The 12,133-nt window shown below is 38.3% G+C and overlaps 1 protein-coding gene across 14 annotated transcripts in view; it reads right to left on the reverse strand.

The window, feature by feature from the left end:
• Nucleotides 1-12,133, reverse strand: part of LOC104609015 (putative leucine-rich repeat receptor-like serine/threonine-protein kinase At3g14840) — a 66,313-nt gene that overhangs the window by 38,982 nt on the left and 15,198 nt on the right. For all 14 annotated transcript variants that reach the window (XM_088900575.1, XM_088900574.1, XM_088900571.1 and 11 more), the window contains 2 exons: nucleotides 3,298-3,333; nucleotides 3,090-3,136 (listed from right to left, as the gene is read on the reverse strand). In XM_088900575.1, the coding sequence (XP_088756701.1) occupies nucleotides 3,090-3,136; nucleotides 3,298-3,333 (83 nt within the window). The remainder of the gene's footprint in view (nucleotides 1-3,089; nucleotides 3,137-3,297; nucleotides 3,334-12,133) is intronic.

Consider the following 12,133-nt stretch of genomic DNA (forward strand, 5'->3'; position numbering starts at 1 on the left):
TGCCATCTAGGGTTTTGGGGTTTAAGCCTCTCTTCAGTCTTCTTCATCTGAGCAAGGATCTTTTTCCTATTCCTCTTCATGTCTTTGGCTGCACTTGTTATATACATATCCTAAGTGTCCAAAGACATAAATTTGAACCAAAAGCCCACAAGTGTATCTTCCTTGGTTATACACAAAAGGGTTACTACTGTTTTGATCCAAAGACTGGCACTCGGTATGTCTCAATGGATTTCACCTTTGATGAGCTCTTTTCCTTTTATGATTCTTCTCAGGAGAGGCATTATCCAAAGGGGGATAATTTGCCACAGTTGTTTGCTCTTCCCCTTCCTGTCTCAGTTAAGTCTTCTGTTGAGACTCCTCCTCCTTCAAATGAGTCAAGGGAGGATCAGTCATTTCATTCTCATTCCAGTGTTCCTATCCCTCCTCCTTTACCTCCTCGTCCTCTTTTTAATCCCAGGTTGTATCAATGGCAGAGAACCAGAAATAAGCAGATTGTTTCCCCTACACATGAGCCTCCTACACTTCCAGTCACAAAAGAGACAACAGGTATTGATACAGCCCCTTTGGAGTCATCCTTCCCAGACTTTGATATCCCTATTGCTATTAGGAAAGGAAAAAGGAAGTGTATTGCACATTGCATTTCTAAACACCTTTCTTATAGTTTGCTCTCTCCTTCATATTTTGCCTACCTTTCTTCTGTTGCTTCTAACCCAATTCCCAGGTCTGTGTCATAAGCTCTTACTATTCCAAAATGGAGGGATACTATGAGAACAAAAATTGATGCCCTGCACAAGAATGACACTTAGGAAGTGGTTGATTTGCCTAAAGAGAAGGATCCAGTAGGCTGTAAGTGGGTTTTTACTATTAAATATCATGCTGATGGCACCATTGAAAGGTACAAGGCTAGGCTGGTTGCTAAAGGTTATACACAAACATATGGGATTGATTATTTGGAGACCTTTGCTCCTATTGCCAAGATGACTTCTGTGAGAGTTCTGCTATCTCTGGCTGCACACTCAGACTGGCCACTTTATTAGCTGAATGTAAAGAATGCATTTCTGAATGGAGAGTTACATGAGGAGGTCTATATGTCTCTTCCTCCAATGATGTATGAAACATATATGAAAGGGAAGGTCTGCAGGCTAAAGAAATCTCTTTATGGACTTAAACAGTCCCCTAGAGCATGGTTTGAAAGGTTTAGGGCTGCCCTTGTTAGCTTCGGCTATGTACGGACACAGTCTGATCATACCCTCTTTGTGAAGAGGAGAGGATCCTTGGCCGTTTACCCGATTGTGTATGTTGATGATATTGATGTGACTGGTAATTATGTATTAGGGATTAATGATCTCAAATCTTTCCTTCATACAAAGTTTGAGATCAAAGATCTAGGGGAATTGAGATACTTTCTTGGCAAAGAAGTTGCTAGATCTAATGATGGGATCCTTATCTCTCAGAGAAAGTATGTACTTGATTTGCTCTCTGAAACAGGGAAGATGGGTGCTAGACCAGTTGCTACTCCTATTGATATGAGTCATAAACTCTCTACTTCAGATGGAATATTGTTGAAAGATAAGGGAGTCTTCCAGAGACTACTTGGAAAACTTCTCTATCTATGCATTACTCAGCCAGACATTGCATATGCTGTTAGTTGCATTAGTCATGCATGCTCCTAGGGATACTCACATGGCAGCAGTAGAGAGGATTTTGTGTTATTTGAAGGGTTCCCCTAGAAAGGGAATTCTATTTGCTAAGCATGGCCATATGAAACTTGAAGCTTACACAGATGCTGATTGAGCCAGAAACATTGATGACAGAAGATCTACCTCTAGGTACTGTAGCTTGGTGGCAGGTAATATTGTCTCTTGGAGAGCAAGAAACAATTAGTTATTGCCCGATCTTCAACCAAAGCTGAATACAGAGTCATGACTCATGAAGTTTCTGAACTACTGTGGCTTAGATCCTTGATGGAGGAACTGGTTATTGAGCATGATAAGCCAATGATGTTATACTATGATAATCAGGCTGCCATCAACATTACTCACAATCCAGTACAACATGACAGAACTAAACATATTGAAGTTGACAAACACTTCATTCGATAAAGAGTAGCTTCTGGAGAGGTGTCTACCTTTCATCACTTCTGAAGGACAGTTAGCTGATTTCTTCACCAAGGGCATTACCAAGGCTAAACTTCAGCATGATACTGGCAAGCTTGGCATGATTGACATCTATGCTCAACTTGAGGGGGAGTATAGAGAAGATGGGCCGAATGGACCATAGGCTGTTTATCTTTTTTTTATCTTTTACGTTCTTTGCTGTAATGGGCCTTAATCTGGGCTTTATTCTTTCTTATGTTATGTTTTTTAATTTTCTGCCCAACTAGGGGCCTCTCTATAAATTACTAAAGTTTAACTTAATGAAATAGAATTAAGGGAGTAAGATAGGAGCTTATGTTCGAAAATCTCTCTCTGAACCCTAGTTGCCACCACCTTCTTCTTCTTCTCTCTTCTTGAAATCTGATTTCTGCAACTTTTTAAACAGTCCTTTCTTTTCAAAAAGCTATTTTTCTTCTGATACTTGCCTTGGGTTCCATGTAGGTCATAAAAGTTAAATTTAATTATACAATGATAACTTATATCTTTACCCTTTACTTGCACACGTGCATAACACTTGCTCTTAGACTAGTATTAATAAAACTAAACACTGGGCCAGTTCTCTTCTTCTTTCTTTTTCTTTGCTTTCTCCTTAATGCTGAAATCTCCATGTTGTAACCTTATTAATGCATTCACTTGAAAATGTTCATTTTTATTTTGCTTGAAATGGATAATGGATCTTTAAAATGGTTTGAAGTTTGATTCGTAAAAATCATTTGCATGGGGCTTGAAATGGTTTGAAGTTTCATTCTTAAAAATCATTTGCATGGTTTGAAGTTTGATTCTTAAAAATCATTTGCTTGAAATGCATTCTCAAAAATAGATAATTTATTGGAAACATAAAGTAGAATGTTAACATCAAGAACAAATATCTGAAGCAAAAAAAAAAAGAACATAAAAAGCAACATATACTTTTTTATTTTCAAAAGAACATACTTTTCTCTCGACACTGAGAACTTTGCAAGCATGGCTGTGCTCCATTTCTAGGTCCAATACCACACCAAGATCAAGTAAGTTTCAACAGAAACATAGTCAGATGATGATTTGACATGTAACAAACAAACTAATAAAATAGCAAACACATTTTTCATTGTTTTCTGATCTAAATCAAAACTTAAAATGCAATTCTAAAGAAAGAACTTACGAGCTGTTTCTAAACGTAGAGCTCCTGAATAAGTTTCTGCAGGACATAATATAAAGTGAAACATAAGGATTTTTAACAAAGTATCTAAACAATAGAAGAAATCAATATTTATTTAATAATAATGGAGCGGTTGATTACACATCTTGAATTCAAAGTTTTGGATGATTTGCCTTTTGGAGATGATATTTTGTCAACTTCAAACCTTATACATGATGATCAATGCTGATGTACTTCTTAGTTTTATTTCTTCTTTCTTTGATGAAATATCTGATGTAGGATGGGTAGGGCCCTACTAACTTAGGATCTGGTGGTGGGCTTTGTGGGGTTAAATGAATGCTGTGGGTGTTTAGAGGTGAAGAATATGAATAGAAAAGCAAGTAGAATACTTGCTGCTAGGGTAAACAGAAATTTGACAGGTCACTTATAAAGGAAACAGATATGAGAGAGGGGAGAAAAAGAGAAAATTTTCTGGCAGCAACCAGAGTTAACTAAACCAAACTTTCTTTCATCAAATCACCCTTCTCAACTCCCATTACAATGCCTCTATTTATAGACTCAACTATTAACTCGGATGTTCCCTTACAGACTTCAATTTGGACTCAGAAACTGATCCTAAACAACTCCTAATTGCTATAAAAAATAAGACAAATCCACAAGTAACTAGTTAGGACACTTAAACAAGTACTGCAACTCCTAAACAAATCTAGTAACACTTTAGTCCTACTAAGACTAACTAAATTTAAAGACACCAGAAATTACTAAAAATAGTAATTATGAGAATTACTATAAATAGTAAATCTGAGAGTTACCAAAAATAGTAATTTTGAAATAAAAATCTAAAAAAACAAAACCATGTTCTTAAGGCACCAACAACTAGAAAATAAAAAAAAAAATGAAACAATACCAATATTCTATAACCCAAAAATTCTGAAATTGGTATAGGAATTGGAATATTGGTTTTTTCCCCAAAAATTATTTCCATGTTTCTACCCCTGCATCAATATCTTAAGTTTTTCTGTAAAATCCTTTTTTGTTAATGGATGTCTTTTTTATTATTGAGAAAAATAGAGACAAAGTCTTAACTATGGAAATATTTTATCACAATATTAGTTGAGGACCCAAACAACATATCCAGAAAATGAATGCAGCAGAAATGCGAATGCTAAGATGGATGAGTGGAAAAACTAGAAAGGATAGGATTAGGAATGAATTTATCCATAGGAAACTAGGAGTAGCTCCAATAAGTGATAAAATGAGAGAGAGTAGACTAAGATGGTTTGGGCATGTGCATAGAAGACCACCAACTGTGCTAGTTAGAAGAAGTGATATGTTACACATTGAAGGTGCTAGAAGAGCTTGGAGTAGACCAAAAAGGACATGGATAGAAGTAGTAAGAAATGATCTAAGCACTAATAATTTAACAATGGATTTTTTTGTGATAAAATGAAATTTCATTAAAAGAAAATTGAGTACATTCTTTCAGGTGAGAAGACATCACCATAAACATGAATACAATCAGAAAATTACTAGCTTATCATAAAGTTTTCTAGATTATAATTTAACAACGGATATGACTTTAAATAGAACAGAGTGGCAAAACAGGATTCATGTAGCCAACCCCATATAGTTGGGATAAGACATGGATGATGATGATGATGAATACTAGTCAAGGACCCGTGCGGTGCAATGGGCTTTGTTAAGAGAAAGCAAGGCATAAGGAGTCTTACGACATTGTGGATTGGGCTAAGATGAACTCAACCTACCCTAAGAATTATTTTGGGTTATGTATTTTTTGATAAATTGTATTATCCAATGACCCAATGGTTAAGTTAGTCACTCAACATCCCTCAAAAAATGGCGGTATAGGATCAAGCCCATAAAACACAGCCTTTCTATGGTTAAGTTGGTGGACCTTGCATGCACCTTGCTCTGTTCCCACCCCAAGTTCCGCTATATTGTGTACTATGTAATACCAAAAAAAAAGGATAATTTGTATAAATTTTTATTAAATTTATATTTTAAATTGATTTAAATTTTATTTGCAATGCACAGGTTTTGTTAAGTGAAATAACATTAGAGTAAAAGTAGCATTAATACATTTACAAGAAAGCCCTTATGGACCAAAAGGATTACAAGAAAGCCCTTATAGGGTTGATAGAAAAAAAAAACAAAGTAATAAAAGATGCAATACAACAAGGGCTATAATATTAGAATTTATCAATACTCTCCACACTCTCCATCAAGAAACATGTCTCAGATAAACTAACAATCCACCTTAATATGTTTAATCCTCTCATGAAAAATGGGATTCGAGGCAATCTTGATAGCATTGGTGTTGTCAACATAAAGAGAAATCAAAGTACAAAGATGAACACCAAGATCATCAAAGAGGGATTGCAACCAAACAATCTCACTACAGATAGATGACATAGCTCTATACTCTACTTCTATAGAAGACTTGGAGACTGTTTGTTTTTTCTTGCATTTATAAGAAATAAGGGAATCACCCATGAAGACGCACCACCCTATAGTAGAGTGTTTGGTATCGGGACAACTTGCCTAATCAGCATCAGCATAGGCCCGCAACTGAATAGGATAGTAAAACAAATGAGAGAACCCATAAATTGTCGATAGAGTGTAGCATCAGGAAGTAATGGACCCTCTATTTTGGATACTTGACATTCAATTCCAAGGGAGTAGCAACTTGCTTGTCATCAGTAAGACCATCCAACTTAATAAGATCATATGCATACTGTTGAAAGTATTAAAATAATTGATTTTATGTTTGTTAGGGTCTGTTTGGCTGATTAAAGCATTTTTTATTTTAATCTATTATTGTGCTATCACTTAGTAGGGGCACAAGGGTCATTTCCCTTCTTATTTTTTCGCCCTATATATTATAATGAAGCTGGTGCCACTAGCACTGTTCCATTGCCTCAACACTTCTTCCTTCTTCTCTTCTCTCCTCTTCTCTTCTCTTCTCTTCTCTTTGTTGTAACCTTCAATCAAATTTACTGTCAAGATGGTATCAGAGCGTGGCCATAGAATCTGGGTGATCAAGTGTATTCTCCAAGTTGCTGAATCTGGGCGGAACAGAGGAGTACATCTGGGTTGTTCGAATCAAACCTGCAACTAGTACCGCCCCATTTTTTTTCTTTTCATTTCTTCTCTTCCCTTGGTCATGTACCAAGAGGAAAACGAATGGACCTGAACCACTGAATGTTGGCACACCCTTGTGAGGTTTTTCCTCTGTTTGTTTTGGATCATGTGATCCTGTACCTGTGAAAGGCTTTGTAGGTCACGTATGACCTACTTTCTCTACTTGTTGGCTTGATGCCTTGTGTGTAAGGATCTCTCCTTGTGATTATTGCTTGTAGACCTGCTGAGAAAACTAGTAGGCTGGGACTGCTACTCCATACAGGTCTGAAAATCAGATCTGTCATCTTGTTTTTTCTAGAAATTGGTGCTGGTCTTGTGCTCAGATTAAGTCTAAAAACTGCAGTGTGGGTGGACTAATCACTTGTTGTGTGTGGAGTTTTTTGTTCTGATATAAGGAGGGATCCTAAGTTGAAGTTTTTTGATAAAAAAAATCTGTCTTGACCATGTTTTCTGAGAATTCTGCTACTTCAGGGATTTTTGGAAATCAAAATGGGGTAAGTGGGGGAGTGGATATGAATTTCCCCATGGCTGTTATTCCCTTTGATGGTCTGAATTACCTTCAATGTTCTAGGGGAATAAAACTCTACATCACTTCTAGGGGAAAAATAGGATACATCAATGGGAAAGTGAAGTAACCGAAGAGCAGAAGTGCTGAATATGATAGATGGAACCAAGAAAATAGTATGGTGATGTCTTGGCTCCTGGTTTCCATGCTGCCATAGGTGAGAAAAACTTTTATGTGGGTTGAAACTGCTTGTGAAATATGGGAACAAGCAAAGTCCACCTATTCAGAGCAAAGACACTACGCCAAGATATACCAACTGCAAGCTGAATCGTCCACTTGTAAGCAGGGAGAAAGGAGTCTCTCGGGGTACTATTTGGATCTGACATCGATATGGGAAGAACTTGATTACTATCAGAATGTTAACTGGAAGTGTGATGAGGATGCAAAGGCATACAAATCACTTGTATCTCAACAATGGGTACTTGCCTTCCTCTTGGGGCTGAATCCTTCATATGAGTCCATCAGGGTGCAGATCTTGGGAAGTAAAGACTTGCCATCAGTTCAGGAGGTTTATGCCTTGGTTCAGTCAGAAGAAAGTAGAAGAAACGTGATGAATTCTACAGAGGGGGAGCCAGTTGCTCTAGCAGTCCGGGAAAGTTCAGATACTAATGTTGGAGGTGATTCTAAGAAGGGTGACTCTCAGAAGAGAACAGATGATAAGAGTAAGCTTTGGTGCACTCACTGCCAGAAGGCAAGACACCAAAGATACTTGCTGGGATCTCCATGGAAAACCTAAATGGTCACAGGATTTGGGTAAGAAGTCAACAACTGATCAGGGCAAGAAACCAAGTCAGTAGAATCAGAAAAGGTATAAGTCAGCTAATATGGCATCTCAAGAGACTGGTCCCATGGTAACTCAAGAAAGGCATCCCAGTTCTGATCCTAAGGAAGAGATCATCAACTCTTTTCGTGACCATTTGGAGTTATATGGTAGGACTCTTCGCCAGATGGATACTGGTCCTAGTCCTTCTACCTCTTTTGCATCTGCTTCAGGTAACACTGCCACTGCCTTCCATGTGTCATCTCGTACCTCTGATTACCCTTGGGTAATTGACTCCGGAGCCTCAAACCACATGGCCGGTAAGTCAAATTTATTTCAGGCATACAATCTTCTCTCTGGGAGAGATAAGGTGAGACTAGCTAATGGCTCTTTCTCCACCATAGCCGGCCAAATAACCATATCTCTCCCACTCAGCCTTACCCTTTCTAGCGTACTACATGTTCCTAAATTACCTAAAAATCTGCTTTCCATTAGTAGTATTACTCACTCCTTGAATTGTTCAGTTACTTTCTATCCGTCTTCATGTGTGTTTTAGGATTTGGCCTCGGGGAAGACGATTGGTAGAGAAAGCATGGTGAATGGTCTCTACGTGTTGGAGAATAAAGCTGGTCTTGTGGCTAAAGAGTCTTTAAGTTCGTCCAGTGAGAGTTAAGCTTATTTATGGCATAGTCGTCTTGGTCATCTTTCTTTTGAGTCGTTAAAAGTTATGTTTCCAAAGTTGTTTGAGTCTTTGTCAGTGAGTCAGTTATAGTGTCAGACAAGTCAATTGAATAAACATTGTAGAAGCTTTTTTCCTTTGAGAAATAAAAGATCTGAATTTCCGTTTCATATTGTTTATTCTGATGTTTGGGGCCCTGTTACTCTACCTACTGAGGCTGGATATAAGTACTTCATTACCTTGAACGATGATTACTCTAGATACACCTGGGTTTACCCTATGAGATCTAGAGAGGAAGTGCCTAAAATTGTGAAAGACTTTCAACGCATGGTGTTCACTCAGTTCCAAACTGAAATCCATATTTTCCAGTCGGACAATGCAAAGGAATACTTCCATAGTGATCTCACAGAATTCTTTGCTTCGAGTGGATCACTTCAACGAAGCTCTTGTGCTAGGACACCTCAACAAACGGTGTTGCTGAAAGAAAAAACCGTCATCTTCTTAAAGTAGCTCATGGCTTGTTAATCCATATGAATGTTCCGAAGCGCTTTTGGATGGATGCTATTCTGTGTGCTACGTACATCATCAACCGTATGCCCTCTCGGTTACTAGAGTATAAGGCCCCACATCAGCTTTTGTTTCCTACAACTCTGTTGTTCCCCATTCCAATGCGTGTTTTTGGGTGTCGTTGCTTTGTTCATAACTTGTCACCTACTCAGAGTAAACTTGATCCTCATGCTATTCCTTGTGTCTTCCTTGGTTACCCTCTATCTTAAAAGGGGTACCGTTGCTATGATCCCGTCTCTCGTAAGTACTATGTCTCAATAGATGTGTCCTTTGAGAATCAACCTTTCTTCTTGGTTTCTCCTCAAGGGGAGAGTAGGGTTGAGGAGAAACAGGCTCAGACTCAACTACCTCCTCTACCTGACCCTCCTCCATTCCGTGTCTTTCTTTGCCGCCACAAAAGCCAGCAGAGTTCAAGATCCGTGGAACCGAACACTATGCAACCAACATCATCGGCTTCACCGAAGGTTGATCCTTCCCATCAGCCAGGTACACTTGCTTCTATTGATATGCCTGCTCCTCTCAACGTTGATTCCCCTATCATTAATGATCTTGATGTTCCTATTGCTAAGAGAAAGGGTGTTAGATCTTATACCACTAATCATCCTATCTCTAATTTTGCATCCTATGATCGCGTTTCACGTTCATTCTGTGCATTCCTCTCCTCTGTGGACAGTGTCCCTATTCCTAAGAATGTGGCAGAAGCTTTATCCAAACTTGAATGGACAGATGCAATGTAGGAAGAAATTGATGCATTACACAAAAATGGCACTTGGGAGTTGGTGGATCTTCCTGAAGGAAAGGAACCAGTGGGTTGTAAGTGGGTGTTCACAGTGAAACACAAGGCTGATGGAACTATTGAAAGGTACAAGGCTAGACTGGTAGCAAGAGGTTTTACACAGGTATATGGAGTGGACTATACAGAGACTTTTGCTCCAATAGCCAAGATGAACTCTATTAGGATTCTTCTTTCATTGGCAGCAAATCTTGACTGGGAACTTCACCAATTGGACATCAAAAATGCTTTCTTGAATGGTGAGTTGGAAGAGGAAGTGTACATAACCCAACCTCCAGGTTTTTGTGCCAAAGGCAGTGAACAAAAAGTGTGCAGGCTAAAAAAATCTTTATTTGGGTTGAAACAATCACCTCGGGCTTGGTTTAGTAAGTTCCACTTAGCAGTTCAATAGATGGGGTTCAAACAATGCCAGTCAGATCGCACTTTATTTATGAAAAAATGTGAGAGAAAAATTGCAGCTCTAATTGTGTATGTGGATGACATAGTGATCACAGGAGATTGGGAGGCTAAAATACGGAGACTAAAAAAATTCTTAGCCACTCAATTTGAGGTGAAAGATCTAGGCCCCTTATGTTATTTCCTTGGAATTGAAGTTGCCCGCTCTCACAAGGGCATCTTTATTTCCCAACGGAAATATGTACTAGATCTACTAGAAGATACAGGCAAGTTGAGGGTAAAACCAATTGACTCACCAATTGAACCTAACCATCATCTAGGAGACAGTCAGGGAGAGTTCTTGAAAGATGTGAAGAAGTTTCAAAGACTTGTAGGGAGACTCTTGTATTTGTTTATGACCAGGCCTGATATTGCTTATGCAGTGGGTGTCCTTAGTCAGTTCATGCACAATCCTAAGACAACTCACCATGAAGCTGCAGAGAGGATCCTCAAATACCTCAAGAAGTTTCTTGGAGCTGGTTTGTTGTTCCAGAAACATGGACATTTAAAAGTGGAGGTATATATTGATACTGATTGGGCAGGGGCAGTTGATGACCGAAAGTCAACCAATGGATATTGTGCTTTTGTAGGAGGAAACCAAGTCACATGGAGAAGTAAGAAGCAAAGTGTGGTGGCTAGGTCTAGTGCTGAAGCAGAATACAGAGCTATGTCTCATGGAGTTGCTAAAATCATGTGGATAAGAAATCTGTTAGGAGAATTGGGTTTTAGAGTTAGCAACCCTATGTCACTCTATTGCGACAATAAGGTTTCTATCAACATTGTAGCTAATCCAGTCCACCATGATAGGACGAAACACATTGAAGTGGACAAGCATTTTATTAGAGAGAAACTTGTAAATGGAGAAGTGTGTACTCCATATGTCAGCTCAGAGGAACAACTTGTAGATATCTTCACCAAAGGTCTTCATCATGTACGACACAATGATTTGTGTGACAAGTTAGGCATGATTGACATCTATGTCCAACTTGAGGGAGAGTGTTGAAATAATTTAATTATTTGTGCTAGGGTCTGTTTGGCTAATTAAAGCCTTTTATTTATTTTTTGTTATTGTACTTCACTTACAGTAAGGGCACAAGAGTCTTTTCCCTTCTTATTTTTGCCGCCCTATATAATATAATAGAAGTTGGCACCGCCAGCACTGTTCCATTGCTCCAAACCTTTTCTTCTTCCTTTCTTTCTTCTTCTTTTCTCTCTTCTTCCCTTCTCTTCTCTACTTCCTCATATTTCAATCGGATTTATTGCCAAGAGGAGTATCTAGACAACTTTATTGAACTTGTATCTCATAAGTCTTCAAATAAGATAGGAAGTCTCCATTAGTGTACTCCCCCCCTAAATCTGAGCAAACGATACATACATAAGATTAAAACAGAACTCCTACCATGGCGCAAAATAACCAAAATGTTGGGAAAACTCCAAATTTGTGCCTAAGAAAATAAATCCAAGTGTACCTAATACAATCATCAATAAATAATAAAAAATACTTGTATCCCAACTGAGAAGTAATAGAAGAGGTCCAAACATCAGTATGTATAATTTCAAATGGAGAAGTAGCATGCTTAGACTTAATGAGAAAAAGGCAAAGTATGGCTCTTACTCAAACAACAAGAAACACATGAAGAATCAAATGTTTGCAAAGAAGGAATTTAGTTTCTTATAAAACCAAAGTCAAACAAAAACTTTAAGTTTTCAAAATGTGGATGACCCAAACGCTTAGGCCATAAATCCGAGACATTGTTTCTTTGACCATAAAAGGAATTAGATGAGGAGTTGAAATAAGCAAATGACTTGGCTGTGAGAGGCTTCTTGAACTCCAATGCAAATAGTCAACCTAGCCTACGCCCCTTCCCTTTCACCTTC

Source organism: Nelumbo nucifera, chromosome 3, assembly GCF_055504915.1.
Source record: "Nelumbo nucifera cultivar China Antique chromosome 3, China Antique-T2T, whole genome shotgun sequence".
NCBI classification, from domain to species: Eukaryota; Viridiplantae; Streptophyta; class Magnoliopsida; order Proteales; family Nelumbonaceae; genus Nelumbo; species Nelumbo nucifera.